The sequence below is a fragment of the Bos indicus x Bos taurus genome, chromosome 3 (genome assembly GCF_003369695.1).
Source record: "Bos indicus x Bos taurus breed Angus x Brahman F1 hybrid chromosome 3, Bos_hybrid_MaternalHap_v2.0, whole genome shotgun sequence".
Classification (NCBI taxonomy): Eukaryota; Metazoa; Chordata; class Mammalia; order Artiodactyla; family Bovidae; genus Bos; species Bos indicus x Bos taurus.
The window spans coordinates 31,449,622-31,477,175 of NC_040078.1; the positions used below are offsets into that span (position 1 = coordinate 31,449,622).

Consider the following 27,554-nt stretch of genomic DNA (forward strand, 5'->3'; position numbering starts at 1 on the left):
CTGGCACACGCGCCCACACCCGCGTCGGCACACTCCGCCACCTCCAGACACATCCTAGGATTCCTCCACTGGCCCGGGGAGACGCACCAGGCTCTGCCTTGTCTCCCTGCCCCCCACCCTGGCTCACGCGCGCGCCCCTCTACACACACATACACACACACACAGCACACACACACACCCTCGCGCGGGGAGTCACTCCCCCTAGCACGCCCTCGCCCTGGGCACCCTCCCGCGGCGAGCCTCCGGGTCCTCCTCGTCTCTCCCTCCGCGCTCTCGGGCCCGGCCTGGAGCCGCTCGGTCGCCGGGGATCTGTCGGGAGGCAAGGGCGCAGCCTCGCCGCCTCCCCCGGACTCTCCTCTCCGCCCCGCCCGCGCCGCGCCCCCATCGCCTCCCCCTTCGGGAGAGGGACCTCGCCAGGCAGCCGGTGGCCCGCCGGGCTCCGCTCCGCGCGGCGCCGGCAGCGGCGGGGGCAGGGCGCGAGCGAGGGAGCCCGCGAGCCCGCGAGCCCGCGAGCGGAGCGGCGAGGCGGGGAGGGGACGCGCTGCCGAGCCGGGGCTGGAGCGACGGCGGCCGCGGCGGCGGCGACTGGGGAGGGAGGGCCCCACGGACAGACGGACGCACGAACGGACGGAGCGAAGAAGGGAAGGAGAGACTTGGCTCGCGAGGAGGAGCGGTGCGAGCGGCGGCCGCTGGGCGCTTCCCCGCGCTGCTGGTTGCTCTGCGCCTCCGCGGCCCCCGGCTCCCGGCGGCAGCTTCCTAGCGCGCGCGGGGCGCGGGGTGCGGGGCCCGGGGCTTGCTTCGCTGAAGGTAAGAGGGACGCGACCGAGCCTTTTGGAGCCAGGAAGCGCGCTCAGCGCTGCTCCCACGCCTGTTGCTCCGGCTGCCCACGCGGCACCCTCCCACTCCCGCACCCGGGTGGGTGGGCGCTGGGGCGCCGGAAGGATTGGGGGTGGGGCTGGCGCCGTGGGGGAGCAAGGCAGCCGGCCCGGAGGCGTCGGTTCCCGCGGGCTGCGGAGCCACCTCCGGGCAGCTAGGCGCTGTGAGGTTTGGAGGTGGGGGTGTGAACCTCTGCCCTCCTTCCATTGGCCTGCCTTCCCTCCGGGGTGCCAGAGGCAGCGCCCCGGGATCCGGCGGCAGGTGGCGGCGGCTCGCTCGGTCCCTCGCTCCTTCTGAGGGGAGAAGGAGAGAAATGGCTGAGGGTGGAAGCGGGGAGCAGTTTGGGGCGCTTTACAAAGTTCTTCAGCCGGGCGATCAGGCGGTGTGCCTCCCATAGCCTGGAGGCCCGCACATCTGGTCCTGCCCGACGCCGCTTGCCCTCGGCGAGCTCTGGGAAGGGTCTCTGAGCAACACCAGGCGCCAGAGTGGCCGGGGGGGAGGCCGTTGGAAAGACTCACTTTGCGAGATGTTTACACTAGGAATGAGGTGCGGAAGGGACTGGGCAGAGAAGTTACCTAGAATCAACTAAATTCCTGCACTTGCTTAGTGTTGACATTTGAATCGAGTCCAAGATGTTCTGCTTTTATCCCGGGCAGCGGTGATATGTCAGCAACAGGCAGAGGTTCTGAACCTGGAATCTTATAGCGAAGAGAAGTCTCGGTTATATTTCTTGGGAGAGGGCGCCTGAACTTTCTCCCGATCCTAGGTACTAGGCAATCTTTTCAAGACCTGGTTCTATGTGGTTCGTGATGGTATTTTGCATGAATGTAACAGAGATGGTTAAATTTATGCCTTATTTACCATCACTTCAAGGGAACCCGGATATTTAATGTCTGTAGAAAGGGGGCCTGGGCCAGCAGGAATTGAACGCAAAGCATGTGGACATGTTGGCACAGGGGCTGGAATAGACGTGTTTATTTTCCCCTGTCTCTACTGGAAAGCAACAAAATGCAAGTACACAAGGGACCCCCAGAGGAAGTACGATTAGCGGCTTGCTCCCTTTCACTGTTGAAGAGGCTGGAGAAAAAAATCAAGAGTTCAGAAAAGTGCCCTGGCCAGCCTAGGAGAGGCACTGCGGGAGAAGAGGATCTCTGTGTGTGTCCCAGGCCTGCATCCCAAGGATCCCTATCTCGGCACCCTACCAATTTCACGGCTGCTTACCCAAACCCTGGGGGCACAGGAGAATGCCCTCTAGGTTGTCAGGACCCTCGGCTCCCAGACTGGCTCCATTCTGGGCTGAGTGAAAAATGATGGAAAGTAAAAGTTTCAAGAGATTCTCCATACCCAGTAGTCTGTCGAGGTCACTGAAGGGTAGACCTTGGTGACATGCTGTTTTCATTGCCTTGTGCCTGTGCTTGGGTTAAGTGTCAGTCCCCAGGACAGGTGGTCTGCTCACTTTGCCCACGTTGGGCCCCCTATCTCTGCCACAGAAGCTGGCTAACAGGGCTGCCTGTTTACAGCAGGGGGAACGTTTCCCTTTTCTAGGATTTTTTTCTTCCCCGCCTGTGTCATTTCAGCACTCACCTGTTTCAAATGTCTCTTCCTCATCCTCCCCCCACCCCCATCTTTCCCACTGTCAAACTCTTCTGCCAAAAACAAAAATAGCTTCAGATTTTTCATTTGTAAGGCGTCCACGTCCTAGTAAAACCTTGGCATTTGAGGCCTGTGCAGTGCTATTGGCTGGAAATGGGGCCGCACTGTGGTGCCTGTTGCAAGAATTCATACCCAGGTCGTCTCCAGGAGGCGTTGGTGCCTGTCAGGGGGCGAGTGTTGTGGTGAGAGTCTTGGAGAAGCCCTGCTTGAGCTGGGTAAAGCCTGCAGGGTTGTATGGAGGGGATGGCTGGCATGGCCACAGGCATGGGACACTTTTCCTCCACTTCCAAACAAACTCTCTCTCTCACACACAGAAGTAACAATAGGGTGATTCCTCCCATTTTGGTACCTTTTACCAAGGGGACAGGGCTTGAAGCTTCGGAGATAGCCTGGCCTTCTTTGGGAAGATTGTCCTGGTTTAATACATGGGATAAAAGTTTGACTGTGGGACCAGAGGCTTTTATGATAGATAGAGAGGGACTGTTCTTCCTTCCCCAGTTCTCAATTATTCATCTGAGAGCAGTTTGTAAAATACCCAGAGACTTTGGAGAAGAGGAGATCGGTATGAGGAGGGGAGGGTAAAGTGATGGGATTCAGCGTGGCAGCAGCAGGTACCAGGGAGTGAGGCTTGGGAGTCAGGGTGAAACAGCATTGGCAGAATGGAAATGGGAGGGCTCCACTCTCTCAGGGTATACAACTGCATACCTGGCCCAAGCAGAGTATTAGAGGGGTACCTGCTGGTTCTGTGGTCTCTTACTCTTTGCCATGGGAATCCCCCAAGTTCCTACCTTTCTTAGCTCCATCCTGGGATAAAGCAAGGATGTTAAAAGTCAGAGGTCCAGGGCCCAGGGTCTGGAGCCCAGGCCCCTTTTCCCTCCAGGGGTGTAGCCAGGGGTTCTATGAATGAACTGGGCCTTTGATTGCCTTGAGTTCTAAGCAATGCAGGTTGTGTGGCCCTTTCTGGGCACCAGCCTCATCAGAAATTCCCAGAAGTGCCTCTGTTAAAAGGAGGCTCAGATTAACTCTGTCCCCTCAGCAACAAACCCAGAGGCTCTACTGCTTGCTTTGCAGGGGACACCATGAGGAAGAGCTCTTGGTGAGACCTGAGCTACAGGCTTGATGTCCTGGATCCAGTAGAATCAAGGATTGTTTGTGCTAGAGATCTCCTTGTCACTTTCTTGTCCAGTTATCTCGTTTGACAGACGAGGCTTGTGAGGCCCAGAGGATAATGATGGCTTGCTTTCACAAGTTCAGGTGAGAATTAGAACGGGAGTGCTGGGCCTTCCAGACCCCATGCTTTCTGCTGCCTGGGGACAGGGTGGGCAGAGCCTGCATCCTGCTCTCTCCCAAAGGACCTTCAGTATTTGGTTACACCTAGGTTAAGGAAGTCATTTGGCAGTGAGCTGCCATGCCATGCTGCCATGCTATGTCACTTCAGTTGTGTCTCTTTGCAACCCTATGGATTGCAGCCTGCCAGGCTCCTCTGTCCATGGGATTCTCCAGGCAGGAATACTGGAGTGGGTTGCCATTTCCTCCTCCAGGGGCTCTTCCCCACTCAGGGATCAAACCGGTGTCTCTCATGTCTCCTGCACCAGCAGGCCGGTTCTTTACTACTAGCACCAACTGATCAGTAGCCTATTGGAAAATCGTCACCTCCTATATACACAGAACATAGTCACTTTGAAGGAGTCTCAGCTCCTTTCCTGAAGCTTGTCAGCATAAATGCCCATGTCATAGGATTTTTGTGGGATTAATTAACTGTTGCTGCAAAAAGTGCTTAAATCAGTGCCCACTGCATAGTCAGTGATCAATAAATGTTAGCTAAATCTGGATTGGAATTATCTTGTGACCAGTCTTTAAACTGCAGGCTTTCTTCCCAAACTTCTCTTGCTCCTCAGAAAACCTGGCTAAGTGTGTGCTTAGGGACTACAGATTCTCCTAGTAGCCTAAAGGAAATACAGGGAGTTAAAAGGGTACATTTCTTGAAGAAAGATATAAAATACATGGGATGTGTTCCCCAGTCTTCTATCAGCGGTATGTGGATTACTCATTGCCGTGGGTAAATGATCCCCCTGTTCTTTCCTCAGTTCCCGTAATCAAGAGCTCATCAGGCCCGCGCTGTTTTTCTATTCTCTGACTGGTGACATTTAGAGGGAATGTCACTGTCATTCCCGATGTCTTCTGTGGCACCTGAATCAACCTCCCTTTCTGAGGAAGCAGAAAGTCCTGTGAACATACTCCTTAGCACGCAGAGGGGAAACTGAGGTAGAGGTCAGCTCCTTGGGAAAACACAGAGCTACAGTGAGTCAGAGGCACTTAAATTGGGTTCATTTTATTTAGATCTGTCTTCAGAGTTTACTGAGTGGAGAGAGAATGCCCAGCCTTAAAAGCCCTGATGGTGTGGAATAAAATCCATGGATTACAATTGGCATCTATATAATCTGGATTCCCACCTGTCCTTTATTGTGCCCACCTTTGGGGATCATCGGTAGGTTGGGCACCTACTATGTTACCTCCTGACTTGTCATGTAAAGATAGAAGCATCATGGCCTTTACCCTTAAGGAGCTTCGTGTGGGATGGGGAAAGCAGGGAAGAGGCCTGGCTATCCCCTCGAACTCCACATTGAGACGGCCCAGGTTTAAATCTCCCTGCCTAATCATTACATCCTTCAGCCAGTTATACCTCCTCATGCTTCATTTTCCTCATCTGCAAAATGCGGACAATGGTGGCGTCTGCCCCCTGTGGGTGTTGCTGGGGTGGATTGAAGTGGTCCATGCCATGTAAGCATGTGACACTGTGCTGGCTGGCAGTCAGCCCTCAGTAAACATCACGTAATATTCTTCTTACAGGAAGACCTTGAGAAGCAGGATCTCAGGGCATGTGGTGTGGGGTCAGACTGCCTGTCCAGGGCTGTAGTCCCTGTCCTTCCCCCTTCCAGCTGGCCGACTGCTGAATTTCAGACCTCTTTTTCCTAGGGTTGCTGGGAGGATTACATGAGCTGATCCATTGGAGACAGTGCAGTGCCTGGCATAAAGTCAGCGCTCAATTACTGTTGGCCATGATGATAAGACTCGTGGAGAGTGTCTGTAACCCAGGCGAGAGGATGATAGGTGCTAGGGAAGAGGAGCAAACAGAGTGCCAAGAGCCCAAAGGAGGAGAGACTTTCAGCGTGGGGAGAGGAAGACGCATCAGAGAGAGAGCAAGGCACAGGGGAGATTCTAATAGGAGAGCTGGGTGAAGGGGAAGCATAGTCCCAACAGAAGGAAGAGTGCCCACAGACAGACCCCCAAGGACTATGCATGAGCCCATTTAGGATCTAGGATAGGTGCCTGGACATGGGGCTGGAATGATAAACCAGGATCCATTTGTGAAAATGCCAGAATGCCAGTCCAAAGAGTTCAGACTTGATTTGGTAGGCAATGGGAAGATCTTGCTTTAGGGAAATTAACCTGAGCAGGATGGATTTACTTGGAACAGGAGAAATGGGGGTTGGGGGAATGAGAGACAAACAGACAAATGGGAAAGAGGACTCAGGGAAGCGAGGCCTTATGCGGGCAGAGACCTGCTGTCTCATTATTTGGCAATTATTTGCATCTTTGGGTGCAGTAGTAAGGAAGATGGCCAAGGTGACAGGCCGGGGGTTAAGGATGCTGTGAGCAAAAGGTGAAGACCAGCTTTTTGCAAGGTGGTAGACCCAGCTTCCACCTGTCCAGTTTCAGAGATCTCCAGGTGGCAGAGTCCAGGGGTGGCTCAGGAATGAGAGGAGGGAGAAATCTGGAAAACTTGGCAGAGTTGGGAGTCAGGAGAAGCAAACAGGGTTACAAGGAAAGATGAGATCAAATCTCCCTACGAGACTCAGCTTCTGCCTCATTTATTTAAACCAGCTGAATTCCAGAGGGTCCAAAGAATTCTGAGTCAGGATTGGCTCTGTGAGATCAGTTTAGGATCTGGGAAAATGAGCGTGTCAACCCCAAACAATTCCCCGTTGCTGTTCCGTGTGTTTCTGTGTCACCACGTGTCTCCCCACAGATGGTATACATTTGGGGATTGCAGACTCATTTCACTACCGTCTTTAAAAAGCCAGACTCGAGAAGGTAAATCTGTTTCCCAAAGCCAAATATAATTCTCCATGCCACTGTTCCCTCCATCCATGCAGGTGATGGGGAAGTGTGTACACAGCCTGGTTCAGAGAGCGGTGAGTGAAGGGCCGAGGTGGCCCAGCTCTGGAAGAACCTCTGAGGGTGGAGTGGGGCCAGGTGAAAGAGGCTGGCATGGGAAAGGGTATTGTTATATAACCTGAGGGAGTTAGGGATGGTGGGCAGATGGAGACGGGAGGCGAGGAGTCTGGAGATGGCAGTAAGTGTGGATCAGCTTCCTCTGGGAGGAAGAAGGACAATGCTTGGAAGGCAGGTGAACCAAGAATCCAAGAGTCCTTTACAAGGTGGGGGAGGAACCCTAGCCTCCCAGCCTCTCCCACATCTTTCTATTATGGCTCTGAGAGCGTGACTGGACATGAGGTTGCCAAATGTCCCAGCTGATTGTCCCAGAGGGTAGCACGCCACCAGGGTCAGCCTTCGCCATGGAACTTGGGGACAGAACTCCACCAAGTTCTGGCATCTCAGAGAATTTTCCAGAGCCCTAGGCAGCCCGAGCCTCCTCACCAGTGAGGAGTGGAAAGAATGTGTTTCCCTGATCTCCCCCCTCCATGCCCCATTCCTGATTGCCCTTGTGGGTGAAGAGAGAAATAAAAATTAGCATGTTTATCCCACTTTTAAATTCATTTGATGAGAACTCGTTTACCCTCTCCCAATTTAAATTCGTAATAACACCATAACCTTTTGGAGCTGATTATTACCCACGTCTTCTCAGATCTTTCTGCTAAAGAGGTTTTCCCTCCAAGTGCTCCTGAGCCCTCTTGGAACTTGACAATTTGTCAGGCAGTCAACAACATCTGGTGATCCCACATTGCTGCAAGACCGGGTGTGAATCAAGTCTCCTCTCTTTGGTGGGGACTTCAGTTCCATTCATTTCCCTTCCAGACGTTTGCTGTTTCACTTCCTGATGACCCTTCCCTGTATCCCATCTACCCTCCAGGGGCAGACAGGGGACTCACGGGTTCTCTGCTTTCTCCTCCTGTCCCCAGGGGTTGCTAAACTAACTTCCAAGCTGGTGTGCCGCGTGGCAGAGCAGTGGCCGCCCAGGAGCTGGAGTCACCATGGCGGCCGGAGTCGCAGCCTGGCTGCCCTTCGCGCGGGCTGCGGCCATCGGGTGGATGCCAGTGGCCAACTGCCCCATGCCCCTAGCCCCGGCCGACAAGAACAAGCGGCAGGATGAACTGATTGTCCTCAATGTGAGCGGGCGGAGGTTCCAGACGTGGCGGACCACGCTGGAGCGCTACCCAGACACACTGCTGGGCAGCACGGAGAAGGAGTTCTTCTTCAACGAGGACACCAAGGAGTACTTCTTCGACCGAGACCCAGAAGTGTTCCGCTGCGTCCTCAACTTCTACCGCACTGGCAAACTGCACTACCCGCGCTACGAGTGCATCTCCGCCTACGACGACGAGCTGGCTTTCTACGGCATTCTGCCCGAGATCATCGGTGACTGCTGCTATGAGGAGTACAAGGACCGTAAGAGGGAGAACGCCGAGCGGCTCATGGACGACAACGACTCGGAGAACAACCAGGAGTCCATGCCCTCGCTCAGCTTCCGCCAGACCATGTGGCGGGCCTTCGAGAACCCGCACACCAGCACACTGGCCTTGGTCTTCTACTACGTGACTGGCTTCTTCATCGCCGTCTCGGTCATCACCAACGTGGTGGAGACGGTGCCGTGCGGCACGGTGCCCGGGAGCAAGGAGCTGCCGTGCGGCGAGCGCTACTCCGTGGCCTTCTTTTGCCTGGACACAGCCTGCGTCATGATCTTCACGGTGGAGTACCTCCTCCGGCTTTTCGCGGCGCCCAGCCGCTACCGCTTCATCCGCAGCGTGATGAGTATCATCGACGTGGTGGCCATCATGCCCTATTACATCGGCCTCGTCATGACCAACAACGAGGACGTGTCAGGCGCCTTCGTCACGCTCCGGGTCTTCCGCGTCTTCAGGATCTTCAAGTTCTCGCGCCACTCCCAGGGCTTGCGGATCCTGGGCTACACCCTGAAGAGCTGTGCCTCGGAGCTCGGCTTCCTCCTCTTCTCCCTCACCATGGCCATCATCATCTTTGCCACTGTGATGTTTTACGCCGAGAAGGGCTCCTCCGCCAGCAAGTTCACAAGCATCCCCGCCTCGTTTTGGTACACCATCGTCACCATGACAACACTGGGGTAAGTCGGAGCTGTTGTCCTGGAGAAGGGCGGAGGTTGGATTGACGGGGACACTGTGGATGGTATCAGAGCTGGACACAGAAGGTTGGAGTCACTTCCCCAAGTTGTAGGAGCAAGGGAAGTTGCTAATCAGAAGTGGAAGGCACCAAAATGATTTGTTTGGGGCTGATGAATGCTCTGAATTGAGTTTTCTTTTAGGAGTAGGGTATATATTTTACAAAACACAGAAAATAGTCACCATGTCTTTTTTCAGCCATGCATTCTGTGTATGTGTGTGTGGTGGGGGAGGAGTGAGTGGAGACTGCTGCATTCTTATATGCACCTGAGCTTGCAAGGGCTGCCTTGAAGAGGAAAAGAGGGCAGCAGGAAGGAAGAATGCTATAAGAAGTTCAATGAGAGTGGTCAAGAGGGTACAGATTTCCATTAACAGGAGACCCTAGAACTCTCTTTTTGGAGCCTCCCTGCATTTCTCCTTTGTAGTATATTTGCAGGCTGTTTTCTCTTCTGCCTTATTTTTCTTTTTTGCTGCCACAAATGCTCAAGGGCTCAGGAGCTCTGAGTAGACTTTCTCTAAGTGACTCTGAACTTGGGTTTTCTGCAAAGTGGGGCACCTGATTTTTTTTTTTTTTTTCTCACTGAAGAAGCAGTAGTTTTGCTTTCTTAGTCTGACTCTGTGAGAATGAATGATCCTTCAGCCTACCTGGGTGATGGTGAGATGGTCTGATGGATCATGTGGTCAGACACAGTAACAACAATATCATCAGTGGGAGGGAAAGGTGCTCAGTGAGGTCACGGGTGACTCTGTCTCTTCCATCTCCCCAGGGTCCCCTCTCCAGTTGAGATCACCGAAATATATTTATGGTGCTGGGATATGAAGCTTTCCATCAGAGGATTGGGGGGGGGGGGGGCTCACTCAGGAAGCAGATTACAGTCTTCACTCCATGAAGGCAGCTTCATGGAGATGTGTATTTCTTAGGGGCTGCTGCTTCAGCTGTGGGAAGTCATTGAGGCTCAAGCAAAATCCCTTCACAATTCATACACTGGGGCTGTATTTGCTTAGGCCAGGAAGCGTTATATTGCTGATGGAGAATTCATGAAGCTTTTTATTTGGTGTTTGACAATTCAGTTGGTGGCGTCCTGGTGATTCGATTTTTTTTTTTTTTCCCCTGGCTGAAACCCTGTGGCGCTGGTATCGGTTTTTCCATAGTGCTTATTGGGAATGACTGAGCAGGTGACAGGACCTTTTAAAATGATTACATTTGTCATTCTGCCACACAGAAGGGAGGAGCAAGGGGGAGAGCGAGGGGTGTTGCTGTCCATTTGTGAAGGCCACATTTGACAGGGGGCATTCCATTCATCGGGCAGAGGCCACCTTGCCCTTTCCTTCCTCTTCAACACACATGCAGGCTCCCACTAACTGCTCCCACCCAAAGTGGGCAAGGATGTCTGGTCATTTGACCTTGTCTTTCTTGACTCAGGGAGTAGATGTGGCTTCCTGGCCTCGTGGGATATTTAGGGATAAGATGGGCTGGAGAGCTGGCCCTGTGTTAGGAGAAGGAGGCACATTTGCTGTTTCTCTGCTAACCTGGCCATCCCTTTGCTTTCCTGAAGGGGACTTTTCCATGGCCAGGACCTCCATGGCTACATTCTGACTGTCCAAAACCCTTAAGTGCCCCTTGATGGGACTCATGACACCAGTGATGCCTCAGGACTGCCATGGGGAGAAAACAGGGCAGACGGATGAGTGTCGGAGTTAAAATGGGGCCATTTCAGAGATCAATGGAAACTTGAACGGCCACCTGCCTGTTACTTTTTATTATTAGCATAACAGCATATGCGTGTCTACTATGTGTCAGCAGTGTGCTGAGCACTTTGCATATGTTATCTCTTTAAGTCTTCACAACAGCCTTGCAAGGTAGGAAAAATTCCACACAACTTTGAAGATGCAGCAGGCGAGGCTCAGAGAGGTTAAGTAAATATCTGTAGTCACATAGCTGCTGAGGGGCAGCGCCGCTTTTAAAATACCAGGCTGGCTGTCTCCAGGGCCCTTTCTCTTTTCATTTCCCACTCTACTTGTTCCCTTAACATCAGGGCCTGTAGGTGGAAATCAGCCCTTCAGAGCTTTTCTTTTTAATGGCCTCAGGGTGTCATAATCTATTCTAGTCCTATCTCTATTTAAGAAAGTGTCAGCGTGGTGAGGACTACAGGCACCTCACTAGGCACACAGGGAATTTATGAATATATAAAACATTTTCTTCTGGCCAGTTTAAGTTCTGCCTGGGAAATTAATGGCTGCTTTCACTGCAAAATCTATTTACTGTCACTGGGGAGACCAGTGATTTCCTTTAGCCTTCGCTGTGTAGATCAAGGTCAAGTCTAGCGTCAGGGGGTGGACAGTCATGGCCTCACATTTTCTTTTGGGAGGTGAGGGAGGGGCAGAGCAAGAGGACTGCCAGAGAGTGAGGACTCCTGCGTAGGAAGACCCAGACTACCCTCCACTCCCCGGCCCTGACTTCGAGCCCTGCAAGCTCCTCACCCTTCCCTTCCTCAAGCAGCAAGATGTCTAGCCTTAGGGAGGAAAAACTCACAAGCAAAAATGAAGCCTTTAGTCATGTCTTGCTTAACCTCCGTTAAGTAATGGGAAAGCAGGCTTTTTCTTCCTGTCCACCCTGACCAGTGTCAGGTGGATCGGGCTGCTTGACTTTGACCGGAGTTGGCGGTGAGAACCATCGCCCGGCTCGCTGCTTGACTCTAAACAACAGGTATTTGGCAAAACTCTTAAATGGGTGAGTCAATGAGAATGGGGCTTCTTTTCCATGTGCTTGGTCTGATAATGTCCTCAGTCCCTTCCAGACCCACCTGTACTTTCTCTAGGGTGGACCCAAGATTTGTATCTCCCCCAGCCCTGGCCCCAGGGAGGGAGCAGGGCAGCATTCACCTGGTGTGTGGTCCCCCCTCACTGGGATGATCTGCGACGCTGTGGAGGGTCTTCTTGCTCTTATTGGAGGTCTTACCCACCCTATCCTGGAAACCATTCCTCTCCTCTGGCTGCTCTCTGTCCTGAGCACATTCATTGGCTACTTGTAAGCTTGTTGGATCATTCCAGAAAGCCTGTCTTTGCTTACTCTTTGCTGGTGTTTGAACCCCAAGTGGTCATGCAATGCCAAGGGCCAGTGTTCTGCCACATTCCACATTCTCTCTGGTTGCTCCCAACAATCCCTGGCAGACACCTACTTCTTCCTGTTTCCAGACCCTTCCCACCCAAACCTTCCCAGGCCTATTTACAGTCTGTGTGCCTTTGCTGACTGACTAGTCGAGGGTCGATGTGTCGCGTGAAGGAGTTTGCTCTTCCTGGCTCTGCCTGCTTTCCTAGGACCCGCTGATGAGTTACTCAGGTGTCCTCCAGGGAGGGATCTCCTGGAGCCAATTATTCCCATTTATTTAATTTCTCAGAATATCTTGAGCACACAGAACAATAACAACCCGGCCGCCACCAATGCTGGAGGATGGCTTTCCTTGGCCACCTCCCATGCTGGTGGGGAAGACACCTTTGCCCAGGCCAGGGTTCCCTGGTGCCCCCTTGACAGTTGAGCTTCCAAGTTCACCACTAAAGGATTAATTTCTGTGCTCATAATTGATGCTATAAATAAAATAAATCCTCAATTATCGCAGTTAACAGAGGGAAGGGATAACACAGAGCTCCCAATATTAAATAAGACCAGCACCTCTAGTTTGGGAATGTATTATTATCATAGACTTTTTCAAAGCAGATTTTCCCTCTTCATTTTGTTTGACTTTGCTTGACATCACCACTGGGCAGACTGCCTGAGCCAGTCCATGGGTGAAGCTCACGTGGGGCTTGGGGCAGAGGGGAAGGAAGCTTTGTGAACAAGCATCCACAAGGGCCATCGAGGGCCAGCTCCAGGCCTGGAAGGGATAAAGTGCTCTTGGGCATCTTAGGGAGGGGGAATTGGGCTTGGGAAGGGCATGGAGCAGTGTCACTCTAATGAGATGGCCCGATGCCGCCTGGTTGGCTTGGTTATGTAATTGAGACCGGCAGCCTATCTGTCACCCCGTGCTCTGAGATGAGAGAGCTTTTGACAGTGTCCAAAAATCACTTTAACGAAAACAGAATCGATTTTTACTTCTTCCAAGCACAAAGCAGCCTCCAGGTAATTTGCATTTCCCTTTAAAGTCTAATCCTGGAAGGGGCCTGCCTGAGGTTTCAGAGACTGGGAGCCAGGCCTGGGAGATCAATATGGGCACTCCACAGAATGGGGTGCTTGATCAGGCACCCCCAGTGGAACCAACCAGAGGTGGGTTTCGTTAACCCTTCAGTTCCTGAAATTCTGGCTGTACCATCATCCACTGCCTCTGGGGAGTCCACCAACCCTCCTCCCACCTTCCAAGGGCCTTGGAGTGGGGTGTTGGCCAAACAGTGCCCATCTAGATGGTGGTGGGTCCCTGCCTGGGGGATCTGATTATAGGGTAATTACTGGGAATAAATGACCTCAGGATCTTCTCTTGGCTTGACATTTCTTAACCAATAGTTCTCTGGTGCTGAAATTCCTAAGAGAGAGTGGAGACCTGCATCCCAACAAGGAATCATTCATTCATTCAACATTTACTGAGTGTCTACTGCATGTCAGCCAGCATCATAGGCTCTGAGAATGCACAGGCACCATGATTGCTCATCAGCCCTATGTAAAGTACAGACAGAATGAATGAGACTCATTTCTCTTGTTTTGAACCAAAACAAGAGAGGGTGGGAAGAGCAGGGTCAGAAAAGAGGCTTTTATTCACATTCTTCCCATCCCTCCAGAGACTACCCCTCACTCTGCTCTGTCTGGCTAACTCCTGTCATCCTACAAAACAGCCCACATTGTCTCCTCCAGGAAGGCTTCCCACGTGCTCTGCCATGCATCTTTCTTGCCAGTTGCCACATGTCATTAACTTTGTTTTTATGTCTTTTCCCCAGAATATGAGTTTCTCAAGGGCAGGTATCTGCTTCAAAGATCACTTTATGATCTGTATCTAGCACAGGACCTGACATGTACTAGGCTTCAGTATCTATCTGTTCAACCAAACAGCTATGTACTCTGGCTTACCCATCTTCAATTTTCTCACTTGTTAACTATCTCCTACCCATTGTAAGAACCAGTGAAAGCGCTATCTCACTGTTAGTGATATGGTCCTGTCTAACAGGATGTTTGTGGGTGGGTGGAAATGAGGAGGCCAAGCAGGGAATTCTCTAGTTCTGATGTCAGCCTAGCAGGGTTGGGGCTTTCTTGCAAGGGAGGTTTCAACCCATGTATTTCAGTATTGGCTGCTTTGCCAGGCTCCTTGCCCAGACTCCATGGCCAGCGAGGAGCAGAAAGGGTGCCATAGATAAGCCCCCCCTACCCATCACATTTCCTTCCATTCAGTTATTTATTCAACAGATACTTGAGTAGCTATTAGGCCCTGGGGATACAGCAGCAAAGGAAACAGCCCCTGATCTTGTGGGGCTTACATTCTAGTGGAGAAAACCAGACAGTAAAGAGATAGATGGATACATACCTACATATAGGCAATCAGGAAGTAATGCATGCTGCAGAGAAAAATAAAGCATGATGTGATAAATTGGGGATGCCAAGTGTGAGAGGGGATGCAGCAAGGGAGAGCTGCTATTTTATGTGGGGAGGTCAAGACAAGCCTCTCAGTTAAGGCTGAATTTGAGCAGAACCTGGAATGTGGGTTTCTTGGGGAAGAACATTCCAGGCAGAGGGAACAACAAACACAAAGGCCATCAGGCAGGAGGGGCCGTGGTGCGCTTTTCTTGGAAGGGCTAGAAGGCGCTGATGGTCCAGCCCCAAGAGCAGGGACAGGTAGCACAAAGCAGCCCATGCAGGGCCCGCGTAATCACTGTGGTCACCACAGAGACTTGGCCCTCTGCCTTTTACGAATATGCTTGGAATGGGAAGTCATTGGAGAGTTTTGAAAAGATCTGACTCACTTGAAAGGATCTGGGCAATGGGTAGTGCATACATTGAAGAAGAGAAGCTACCACAGCAATCTGAGCAAGAGAGGAGGGTGGCTGGGATCTAGTAGTGGCATCGGAAAGGGGAGAAGTGAGAGATTCTGCATACGTTCAAAAGTCAAGGCCACAGGACACCCTTGCTGGTCCTGCGGCCAGCCTGCCAGCTGAAAGCTTCACCAGCTCCCATGGCCGAGGACTGGCCTGGAAGACAGAGACCTAACGGCTTCCACTGCTGGGAGAAGCATTTCACAAGAAGAGGCATACGTAAAGGGCCTGCAGGGTGGCTCCCAGACTCCGGCACCGGATGGCAGACCTCTGAGGCTGAGCTAGAGCATGGCCATCTGAGAACAGGGCTGGACTGACAATCAGCAGGAGCATCTGCACTTGACTGAAGTTGCCTTCAACCCAGGCAGAATTTCCCCAGCACCTGCCAAGGTGCTCACCACTGTGTGGGCAGTCTTGGCTCAGAAACTGAAAAGGACCAGCCAGTCTCAAAGGCAGCAGCTCTGGTAGCTGCTGACACAGGCAGGGGGAGCACTTTGGGGCTGCAGGGGAGGAAGAAATGAATTCCCACAGGTGGAATGTCAGCCTTTGGGGTTCTTCACCCCAGGGTCACCACATTAGATTCGTCTTCCGATCCGGCTGTTCAAATCGCAGCAATTTTTGGAGGGAATTTCCATGCTGATGCCCATTTCACAGCTCTCTTCTGGAATCTCTTAAAATCAATCTCTCTCTCTGTTTGGTTTTGTTTGGGTTTCCCTCTTTAAACACACGTGTAAACAAAAACATGATTCTTCCTGAGGAGCAGCAATTATTCTGCCTGAAAATAGTGTAAATAAAAGGCAGCCTGGCCCTCTCTCTCCCCAGGGGAGGGGCAGAACCCCTTGGTAACCACAGGGGGATTTTTGTTTCTCTCACCCTCCTCTCACAGGAGGGAGCACCTGTCCCAGTCCCCACAGGGCTCTTGGCCACACACCTTTGTGGCTGGAAGCTTCTCCCAGGCAGGAAGAGGAGCAGAGACTTGTCTGTGAGTCCCTCTCCCACTGTCCTCCAGGAAATGGACAATCTACTCACATCTTAAGTGTCCATCCTTTGTGATGACCAAGTCAGTTCTTCTTTTCTGGCAAGTGAGAACCAGGCTTTTAGCAATCTCTTTTGGAGTCTATAGTAGTGAATTCAAGCCAGCTTTGAAAGGGGACTTGTTTGTGATGAGGATGAAGGAGTTACCACAATCGCTTCAAGCATCCGAAGTTCTCAGCCAAAAGACTTACATGTATTGTGACCCCTAGGGCAAGGCCAGTGCTCCTGCCTCTGCCCAGCCTGCTTTTCTCAGACCAGAATGTAAGCCTTTTCCTTCTCCCCCGCCCCAGCCCCACTTCCCTCCACCCAGCTCAATGCAAATGATGGCTAAGTGGGAAGGGAGGGGCTGGGGAAGGAGGAGAACTCAGCCTTTGCTGACCATGGCTAGATGGAGGGAGATTGCCTCTAGCTCATGTAATCATATTCCGGGTGTCAGGACTCGAATGAGTGTCATTAAACTGAATCAGAAAAATCGTTTTAATATAAGTGCCACCTCACACACAAGCCAGTTGATGGAGAGATGGATGGGGCTGAGGACGCCTCCTTTGTAATGCGATGCTGTAAAATCCCATCACCTTCATTATTTCCCACCGAGCCAACACATCATAATACCCAAGAGCGGCAGAACAGCTTGAATTTAATATACAGAAAGTCCAATCAAACAATAAATGGATGGAACTATATAAAGAAACCATTTTCTGGGAGGCTGGCTCCATTCTCTGGGATTCAGCTCCCTGACACATGAAATGTGCATCAATTTTCCCCAACGAATGCAGCTGCTGAATCACCACATGTGATATTTGTTTGCTTCAGAAGAAGAAGAGGGGAACTTTCCCCCTTGCATTATCTAGCTATCGATGCAAAATTGCAAATCTCATTTTCTTTGATTTGCATCCAGTGGTTCCCAGTAGCTCAGCGAGGCACCCTCCTGTTACCAACAAGACTGAAAGCACAGCCCTCCCTCCATCCCAGAACCTTTACTTACTTACTTTATATCATCTTTAAGCAAAATCCAACTCTGGACCCAGGGTGGGCTGGTAGTGGTCAGGGACAGCTCTACATTTGCACTCATCTGAGAGAAACTGGCCAAACCCTGAGCCGTGCCAACAAACCCCAAGTGCCTGTGATGGTCACTTCATCCAGTCTTGCCTCTGAAGTTGTATAGAGCTGATATTTCCTTCTGGACCGACTTCCTACCCCCAGCACAGCCCTCCACTTCCCCTTCCATCCCTGCTACCCAGCCAATTATTCAAAGACTATAAACGCAAATAGCAACCCGATCAGCCAAACAAAATTAACAAGGCAAATCAGCTCCTTGAAAATCATACAATACATGTCAAAGACTGATGGAAATCATGTTTTTGTGCTTCTGGCGTGGGATTCTCTCCAAGCTGCTTTTCCAATGGCGTGGATAACTGAGAGTTAACCATAATTACAGGCTTGGAGCTGCTGAGAAGTATCATTAGTTTATTTTTACTTCTTCCTGGTCACGCATACTTAAACAGAAAAAAAAAAAACCGTAGGAGAGTCCAACTAAACTAAATGATATCAAAACCATGGACAGCATAAACCTCGATTCAGTTCGACAGACATTACTGAGCACCTATTATCTGTGAAGCACCCTATTAGGCAGTATTGGGGATATGGAAATGACACCTCAGTACTGTCCCCAAGAAGTTTACAGTAGAGTAGAGGATTGGAATATGTTTCTGAGTGTACAAGAGAGGATAAGGCATGGCCTGAAATGATTAAAAAGTGTTTGACACAGAAGAAAAGCTTAACAAGTATTTGCCAATGAATGAGTGATTAGCTTAATGGAGAGGTGACATTTCAGCTGAATCAACAATAGTAGGCAGGATTTTGATATGTGGAAACAGAAATTCCAAGTAAATTGCAAACGAGTATGGTACTTGGAGAGTTTAGCTAATGTGCTGGTTTGCTAGTTTAGGGTATATGCGGAGTGTGGCTGGAGGTGAGCAGGAACAAAAGGTTTGCTAGAGACATGAGGGTCTAAAATATTAGGCTAAGGGATTTATTTGGTAGACATTAGGGAGTCACTAAATGTGTCCCTGTGACACACGGACTAGGAAGGTGTCTTCTGGATGAATGTTAGATGGGAGCCCTTGGACACTGTGACATTAGCCAGGAGACAGATCCAGGGAAGAAGTAAAGAAGGCCTGACCTAGGGCAGTCACGGTGGAAAAGGAGAGATAAACGTCCAGGAGGAGGTGAAGTCCAAAGTAACTCTGGAACCATACGAGTGGACAAGTAGACAAACATTCAGGAGGAACAGGTTGGCTGGAGGTCAAGGGCAAGATAGAGACCGTGAGCTTGACTGTGGGTCGGCAGTGTTTGCTGGTAACCCTGAGTGTCCTTGAAGTAGCTGGCAGGCGGATGGAAAGGTGGGTCTGCAACTGAACAGGGAGAAGGGGGCTAAAGCAGCAGGTTCTGAAATCATCATCTGAAGCAGGGAAAATAGGTGAGATGGCCCAAGAAAACACGAAGGGAAGGATGAAGAGAGGACCTGGAACCCCTTCCTGCCCTGGGCCCTGATTCTCTGCACCTGCCCCCCGTAGGAGTACGGGTGCCCACTGTGTGCAGCTTGGCCCATGCCTCTCTCCTTGGTCTGCAGAAGCTCCCTTTCGTACCAGGTTTCTGCTGGAGCTAAAAGGTCATATTGGTTTTCTGAGTAAAACAAGGTTTTCTTTTTAGTCTCCTACCATGATAATTAAATAAACAGCACTGACCCAGGAAATCAAAATTGGTTTATGAGCTTTGCTAAAATGTAATAAGAACAGAACCCTTACATTGGCTTGTGGATGGGAGATTGGGGTCTAAATAGTCACAGACCAGCAAACATCCCTTGCCCAGCCACGGAGGGTGCTGAGTCTGTATGGCACAGCCTCCACAGGTGTGACACTGTCAGGCCTTGCAGCGTCAGACCCCTGGGCAGAGTTTCTAAGCACTAGAGACAGTGCTTGTCCCACTCATTCCCTCCTCCTTAGAGCGAAACGTCAGACGTACTCCTGACATCACTGGGCACGTCCTCTGGCCTGCCCTGTCTTGGAGACATCTCTCTTGGGCTCTTGGTAAGCACCTGGGGAAAATGATGGTTCAGTAATTCAGCAAATTTGCACTGAGCTATCTTTGTGAGCAAAGCACAGTCCTAGTTGCTATGAGGGGTTCCAAAGAAAGGGGATGAGGACTAAGTCCTAGGAGGAGGGTGTTCAATTTGCTTCCTATATATGGGATGCCCAGGTGGCACTAGCAGTAAAGAACCCACCTGCCAAGGCAGGAGATACAGGAGACAGGGGTTTGATCCCTGCATCGGGAAGATCCCCTGGAGGAGAGCATGACAGCCCACTCCAGTATTCTTGCCTGGACAATTCCATGGACAGAGCTAGAGTCCATGGGGTTGCAAATAGTTGGGCATGACTGAGTGACTTAGCATGCATGCAGGAGATGTTGAGAGTGTAGGCAACTTGCCTGAGCTCCCACGCTGTAGCAGCATTACTAGATTCAAAACAAGGTCTTCTGATTTCGTTTAGAGTCTTTGCTTCATAAGAAGCCTCAGCCTAGTAACATGGGTCTTTTGTGCACATAGAACTATATTTCTGGATTTAATAAGGTGAGAGTTCTGAGTAAAGGGCAGAAAAGTGGAGGGAAAGTGGAGGAGGCAGGAATCAGGGAAGACTTCTTGAAAGAGGTGATGTTTAAGCTGGTCCTTGGAAGATTGTGGTGGAAATGTTAAATGCATTCCTTCACTCTATCATTTATTCAGTAAATATTGTGGGTCTCTATGTGCCAGGCAGTGTGCTGGGGCTAAGGATGTATTTATGAACAGAACAGGCAAATTCTGAGGGACTGGAATTCTAGTAGGAGCAGATGATGAGAGACAAATCAATGTATAAAATGAGAATGAAAAGTTGAATTAAAAAGTAGGAAAAAAGTGATAAAGCTCGTAAGGAGAAATGGAATGAGGCCATCAACCTGACCCAGGAAGAGATGAGGAACCCCACCTTGAGAGTAAAGGCGCAGTGTCTCTAGTGTCTCCCAAAGTGAGAGCTCCATCCACGGTTAGGAGTCGGGGAGAGGCTGGCCTGGGACAGAAATGAGGATTCAAGAGCTGTGTCCGAGTCTCTTTAGGGTTGTTATCTGGAAGGTGAGGAGACTGAATAGGTAGCAGCAGATTCACCCTGACACGTGAGGGACCACTGTCCCTCATCACCATCAACAACCACAGTAATAATAGCTAAAATTGATATTATCAAACTTTTATGATGTTCCGGGTTTGGTGCTGACTATAAATCATTTACATGGATTTCCTCATGTAGCCCTTTTTAACCAAAGGAGAGTGAGGTTACTGAGAAAACCAAAGCCCGCTCAGAGCCTATGGCTGGTGTCTGGAGAAGCTGGAGCTCTGTGTGCAGTATAACCAGTGTCTGCTCTTAACCCGTCATTAACCACCCAGATTTTCACTAGAGGCTTTGGGGACTGGGAGGAAGAAACAGTGCCTCCCAGCCTCCTAATGTGCTGGCACCAAAGGCTCTCGTGCTTGTTGGCATAGGTCTTGGTGGTGAAGAGTGGATGGAGGATGGCGATGAAGGAAAGATCAGAGTCATGGAGAAGGGGCCAGCAGGATCTAAGGGACCCAAGCTGGTCTGGTCCAACAGAGAAGGGATAGCACATGCATGGGGCCAGAATTCAGCAGTAGGCAGTGAACTTATTGGTGAAAAGGAGAGAAGACAAAAAAAGGAGGAAGTGGGAGATTTTAGTGTTATAGTAGAGTTTGTACAAAAGGAGAAAAATTGAAGGGAGAAGTAAAGTTGTAAATATGCATAATGTGTAAATATCCTATGTAAATATCTTTCAGAATAAAAGTCTGAAAGTCTTATGCCTTCTCCCACTCTGCGGAGATCCTGGTCCCTGGTGGCTCTGTTACCCATGTCCTGTGTCTAGAAGTTGGCAACCTCCGCCAGCCCCACATCCATGGCAGGCCATGGGGCATAACTCAGCCTTTTACTGGCCCTATCCCAGCCCACCAGAGAGACCACAGCTCAGCTCAGCAGAGCTGGATGCCAGTCCTCATGTTTTTAGAATAGAAGGAAGCAGCTCTGATGGGGGGTCCTGTCTGAACCTGCTGACTGAGCACAGGCTGCCCAGTCCTCTGGCCTCCTCAGCTATAGGCCCTCATGGTGATCTGTGGCTGGAAGATGAAACAGGTCGGGGGTGGGATAAGGAGTCTCCTGGGCACATCCTCCCTGGAGGTCATAGGTGCTCCCGGGCACATCCTCCCTGGAGGTCATAGGTGCCGCCTTGCTTCTGCCCACCTGGAGGGCTCACAGTGCCAGGTGTGACTCTTCCTCCATGAGCTCTGACCCTCCTGCTCCCCTCTGCTGGCTCTCCTGACATTGGGGTGTTAGACTCGTTCAGCCTTTTTCATGCCATTTCTGCCCCAGAGATGGAGAAGAGCAGTTTGCTGCATGCAACCCTACATTTGTTTTGTTTTGTTTTCTTTTCTTTTTTCCCTTCTTCCCTGGCCTGTTTCTCTTCTGCTTCCAGAAGCTGCTAGAAGTTCTCCTGAGACTTCGGTACCTGAGGGTTTGCATCCCTGTCTTCTGAGCCAAAGCCCCTTCCCCTCCTCACCCTCCTCTCTTCAGCAGAAACATCTCTTCTGGCCAGCAAAAGTCTGTTGTGTTGATTAATAAAGCATTTCCCTGCAGCCTGGCCGGCACAGTCCCAGTTTGGGCAGGGCTGAGAAAGAGATGAAGTGTTATGCCCACTTCCACACAGTGTTTGACTTTCTTAATATTTCCATGTAAGCTCAGCTTCTCATCTGAGGAGCAGGGGCTGCTGTGTCCACACTCTGATTTAGGTGTTTTACTCTGGCTCATGTGGGTTAACTGCACCCTTCTACTGGGGTTGGGCTCCTTAGGACAATGGGAAGACCACTGAACGACGAGTCAGGAGATGTGGGTTGTAGGGTCAGCTTCAGCAGGCTGTATGATCTTGGACAAGTCACTTCTGGTCCTCAGAATCCTCTTCTCAATGATGAAGGGCTGGATTTAGTGAATTCTCACTTCCAAGTCAGTTTCACAAGCTGTCAGTCTCTCCCTCTTCAGAGGAAATCTGATCATTAGCCCAGTAGCCTGGATGATCACAGCCTGGGAACTAGCCTCTAGATGGTGGGGCACTGGGAACCATCCCATTTCCATTTCTTCATCTCTAAAGAGGTCCAAGTGAAAAGAGTCCTTGGCCAAAGTGACCATCAGAACTGCAAGTCTGCAGAGGGACCTGGGAGGTTCTGCTCAGAGACTCCCCCAGAGGGCTCCAGGGTTCCTGATGGTAAGCCGGCATGGCTCAGATTCGGGTCAGCAGCTCTCAGCCACACAGCACTATGTTTGGAGAGACCAGGGAATTGTGAATTCAGCTCCTTGGATAGGCCAGATTAGCTGGATGAGGGAAAGATAGATGTTAACCGTGGGATCTGCAGAGAGCTACGTAAGCCCCATGAATCCTACTTTGCTATCACCCTTCAGAGCTGGACTCCCTTCAGCAACCTCCCCAGCAGATGGCAACGAATCTGCCTGAACATTCAGGGATGGGAATTTACCCTTTGGGCTGCAGTGATTCCATTTTGGAGAGGGTCAGTGATCACAACCTTCCTCTCATGTATTCAATTCAAGCCTATTTCCTCTACACCTTAGAAGGATGAGGGCTTTTGAGAACCCAAAAGGTCCTGTTAGGAAACAGTTGTGGAAGGCAAGTATAATTATGATCAGGGAAGTCATTAGGGGACTTGGAGGCAAGAAGACCCTGGGACATGTGTCCTGGCATGGACTTGGGATGGCTCAAGTGCGGCTCTGGCAAATCCAAGCCCTGGGGAAGAGTGGAGGTTCCCAGATGAACCAGTTGCTCTTTAGGCCCTTGGGGAGCCTGCACAGCATGAATGGGCAAGTTCTGGGGTGCATGGAGTCCCCATCCTGTCCCTGGTCCCCCACTCCCCATCTCTACTGACACCCCACCCAGGGTTTCTCCATGCCCCACCCCATCCCCATCTTCTTTCCCGCTGTTATCCCTTTGGTCAGTAAATGGCCCTTCTCTTCTCCACTCCCATTATTTAAGAACATGAGCTCCCCAGAGGAACGCAGGAGAATCTCAACATTGCTATTAGCATCTGTGTGGGCAGCGTGGCTCACATTACTTTGAGTTATTTGAATGAAACCAACCATTAAATGATCACAGAGGACTGGGGAGAGGGTGAGCGTGTGGGTTGTCTCTGGCTCTGGGCATCTCACCACTGGCTTTCCAAAGTGCGGAGAGGATGAGGACTGAAGGTCCGGTAGCAGGGTATGGGCGCGGAAAGGAAATTCAGTGGAAATGGGCCGGGTTAGTGAGTCATCTCAGGAGGCTCTCTCCCTCCCGTCACCACCTTCTGAAAGCACAGCCAGCCCTTGCTCCTTAGAGTCAGGCACCATGGTCCCCGCCCCAGCTTCCAGCAGAGCACCTGGAAAAAGAAGGGGCTCAGTGCTCAGATTCTGGCATGTCGCTGCCCTGTCATGCCCTGCCAGTTTACTCAGAGTGAGAAGCACCTGAACATGGGTGGCTCAAACAACCTGTGTGTGTTGTTTAAATAACTTTAAACCAAGCAGGACTAGACACTGAATCAGGTGCAAGGTCTGTGTGTTTCACAGCATGAAGCGAGGGACAGTATAGTAGTTGTCAGTCGTGGCTGACTCTTTGCGGCCCTATGGACTAGCCCACAGGCTCCTCTGTCCATTGGATTCTCCAGGCAAGAACGCTGGAGCGGGTTGCTATTCCCTGCTTCAGGGGATCTTTCTGACCCAGGGATCAAAGCCGAGTCTCCTGCATTGCGGGAAGATTCTTTACCATCTGAGCCACCAGAGAAGCCCAGAGGATGTGCCCCAACTTGGAGTGGAATCTGTAGCTCTGGGACACTTCCTGTACAGGTAGGGCTGAGCCAAGAGGATCATCAGATCTGTTTGACCTGGAGATGTTACGGAAGAGATAGAACTCCCAGGAGTGTGCAAATGACGTGAGAAAGTAGCGGGGCTCGGAGGGCTGGAAAGGGAAAGAGTTTCAAGGAAACAGTGAAAGGCGGAGGAGAAACAGGCTCTATGCTCATTGTGTGTGTGTGTGTGTGTTTCTGTGAAAGACTGCTGGAAGTGAGGGGTGGGGAGGGAGGAGGGGGTTCCCAGTGTAACCCTGGGCCATTGTGGGCAGGAGAAAATCTCCAGGTCCTTGTTCTCAGGTTGGCCTGCTGAAAGGTGACCCTTCCTCTCACCAGAAGCATCATCCTGGACCAGGGCTGGGTCTTCTGGTTCTTAGATGAGGCCCCCAAGCACCTACAGATTTCCCCTGAAAAGCAACTCTATACCTGGAGAATCCACAGAGAATTGATGGGGCTCTTATCTCTCTGAATTTGTGTACTCCGGGGACCTCATATAAGTGAAGATGTTAGATCATTACTTTAAAAAATTATAAAATACATCAAACATGCAAAGAAAAAACATCTTGTCATCTTTCAGGCAGCATCCATAAAACTCCCTTATGCCTATAAATATGAATGCCTCTCATTAGTATGGCAGCGTTATTTAATGGAACTTATAAGGGTACCTTTATTTTAATGGGTGGGGGGGTTGTGACTACATTGTAAAAAATGAGTTAAATATCTTTTTTTTCTTTGTGTTAATTGTTTAAAATTAAACCTGAACCAGAGCAAGTCAGCAGTCCTTGGATTTGTAGTCCTGTTTACACAAAAAATGTGTTGGGGTGGGGTTTGTGGGGAGCACAGGCTTTCCACTGCAGATGCTAATTTGAATCCACTATTGCCCATTTCCTTTATTCATTCAACAAATATTCCTGTTGTGCTGACTGTGTGTGCCTGTTCTTGAGGTGATGAAAAGCTCACCACATGTAGTCACCGGGCACATGAAATGAATCAGATAAATTGCCATGACACCTGTAATTATGCTCCTTGGCAGAGCTCAGGCCCATGCTCTTTGGGTGATGGGGAGAAAGGTGAAGGAAGTGGCCCTCTCTAGGACCCAGCACGAGGGCCTCCTCTCTCAGCAGTGTAGGCCCACCCGGTCCATCCCGGAGTATCAGAGCCCCTCCTTTTCCTGACTTTGCAAGAGCAAGAATCTGTCCCGTTCTCCACCCGACCTTTGTGTCTACCTCCTAGTCAGAGCAAGAATTTTGACAGTATGAACATCAGTTCTGTCTCAGAAAAGCCTCTCTTAATTTGTGCCTCCTTACTCACTCCAGATTTTAGAGTCTTTTCCTTTAGATCTGTGCCTCCCAGTGGGGTCACCTGGCCATGCCTTTGATCTTGCTCCTCTGGAGCTGGCCAGGCTGCTGGAGGCAGGCGGAGCTGCTCACCAGCGGCTCTGCTCTCCCAGCCTCACCTGGCTGCCCTGGAGGCTGCGGAGATCTGCACCTGCCTGCATACCTGTAATCCATTCTTGCCCACCTGTGTGCCATGGCCCCCTGGCTAGGAACGTCTAGCCTCCTTAGTCTCACCTCTACCCACCTGAGGCTGTCGGGGTCCTAATGCCAGCTGCTCCTAATGCCAGCAAGCCCTTTGAGCTCTGAGCAGTCCTGTCTCCCTCCTCAGGCTCAGATGACACAATGTTTCCCGGTCTTTGTTGAATGCTCGGCCACTTTCTTAGGGCACGACCAAACAGAAGTCCCCCTGTGAGCCTCAGTTTCTCCTTTAGGCAAACGAGGATTCCTGTGAGGTTGAAAACTAATGACGTTTATGCAGTGCCTGGGCCAGTGCCCAGCACGTGTGAGTGGCCAGCGTGAACCACCACCGGCACTTGGAGAGTCTCTTTCTGCCCTTGCTCCTGGGCAGGGACGGCCAGATGAACAGAGCTGTCGCTGGTAAATAACGCTTGGCTCGCCCAGGAGTACCAGATGGTGTGCCAGCAGCTCGGGCCAGGAAAACTCAGGGCGGGAGCTTCAGGGAGAACAGAAGTGGGGCTGGAGCTGCCCAAGGGCTCGGCTCTGTGTGCACACCCACGCAGGTGAGGAGGGCTCTGTGGACCCCTGTGCCTTAGACACCATGAAGGTGAGATCACAGCCCCAGTGTCGGCCAAGCAGCAACCAAAGGCGGCCTGGAACCCCATCAATTTCTTTCCTGGCCTATGCCCTTGCCTTCATGCTGAGAGGTCTTTAATGTCTCCCTCTGACTTCCCTTAAAATACCCACCTCCCTAGATCAGCATCCCACTGGATTCTCATCCCGTCTCCTTGCCTTAATGCAGAGTTTCAGCCTTAAGGGTTGGGGAGAGAAGACGCAGAGACAGCATCCAACGTGGCAGCAAGGAGGGAGCTCAGTGACTGCTGGCTGCTGCTGAGGACAAGATGGGTCTTTACCAAGCAGCCTGTGCCCCCTGCTCTGAGCAGAGGTCAACCCTGGCTCTCAGACACCAACGAAACCAAAGAAAGAGCATCCCCAGCAAGGCAGCCTCCGCCCTTCTCTAGCTTGGAGCTGCCTGGAGTGAACGAGGAAATGATTATTTACCAGGGAGCTGGTCAGGAAATTGGACACATTCAACAAAGACCAGGAAACATCGCACCAGCTGAGTCTGCCGGGGGTGACTGGGCGGCTCGGAGTACAGTGGGCTCCCTGGTGTCAGTGTTTGCTGTCGGAGGGCTGACTGAGGACACCCACTGCACATGTGCTGAGTGCAGGTGGACAGGCCTTCTGCGGCCAGCCAAGATCCTGGCTGCTGGCCCCTGGCAGGTGGGCCAGCGAGCTGCAAAGTAGGTCGGGCTGTAGGTCCAGGTCCAGGTCCCCAGGGCTGAGCAAGCATCGCCCTCCATGGCACCTCCCTCCTCCCCAGGATAAGGGCACAGAGTCCAGGCTGCCCTATCCTGGCCCCCTCCTCAGACTCCCAGACTGATGCCCCACTGCTCTGGTGGGAAGAGGGGAGGCAAGGCATGAGCTGGAAGCTTCCCTAGAGTGGGAAGCATGAGTTTGAATGGGGTTTCCCCCTATTACTCCCTAACCTGCTCCACAGCCGAGGCCCGGACTCCCCTCAGGCTCCTCATTAAGAAATAGAGAGATGAGAGCTGATGGGAGAGTGCTCTGGAAACAGAGTGTTCTGTTCTCTCCCGGTCCTCAGGGATGTAAGCTCATTCCCGTCTTCCTGTGAGAAGGGGTTGGAGAGCCCGCGTCTCCCCTGGAGCTAAGGGGTTTTGCACACGGGACTATAGCGCTGGTGCTGGATGCCTCTCCCCCTGGCTCAGCCGGGGGGTCAACGTGGGATTTCTCCCCCACCCCACCTCTGTGCCCAGGTTTTCCCAAGCATCTTCCAGTGTTTTTACCTGAAAGCTCTCTAGGCTGGGGAGGGGACTGAGGTCCATGCTCTGACTGGTCCTGTAGGGAGGGAAGGGAGGGGTGCCTCGCCTGGGCTGGTCTTTTGCTCCTATCATGTCCCCACCTCATCGAAGTTCCTGTTTCTCTGTTTGGAAGGTAACCTAGGACCATGAACTATCCCCCTCTGGCTTCCTGAGTGGAGCTTTCGCAAGTGCCCTGAGGATCAGCAGCTTCAGCAAAATGGATCTTCAGCTTGGG

At 51.4% G+C, this 27,554-nt stretch overlaps 1 protein-coding gene across 2 annotated transcripts in view; it reads left to right on the forward strand.

Moving 5' to 3' along the window:
- Window positions 1-532: 532 nt before the first annotated feature.
- Window positions 533-27,554, forward strand: part of KCND3 (potassium voltage-gated channel subfamily D member 3) — a 231,635-nt gene continuing 204,613 nt past the window's right edge. For both annotated transcript variants that reach the window (XM_027536170.1, XM_027536171.1), the window contains exons 1-2: window positions 533-807; window positions 7,674-8,851. In XM_027536170.1, the coding sequence (XP_027391971.1) occupies window positions 7,746-8,851 (1,106 nt within the window). In that variant the 5' untranslated portion in view covers window positions 533-807; window positions 7,674-7,745. The remainder of the gene's footprint in view (window positions 808-7,673; window positions 8,852-27,554) is intronic.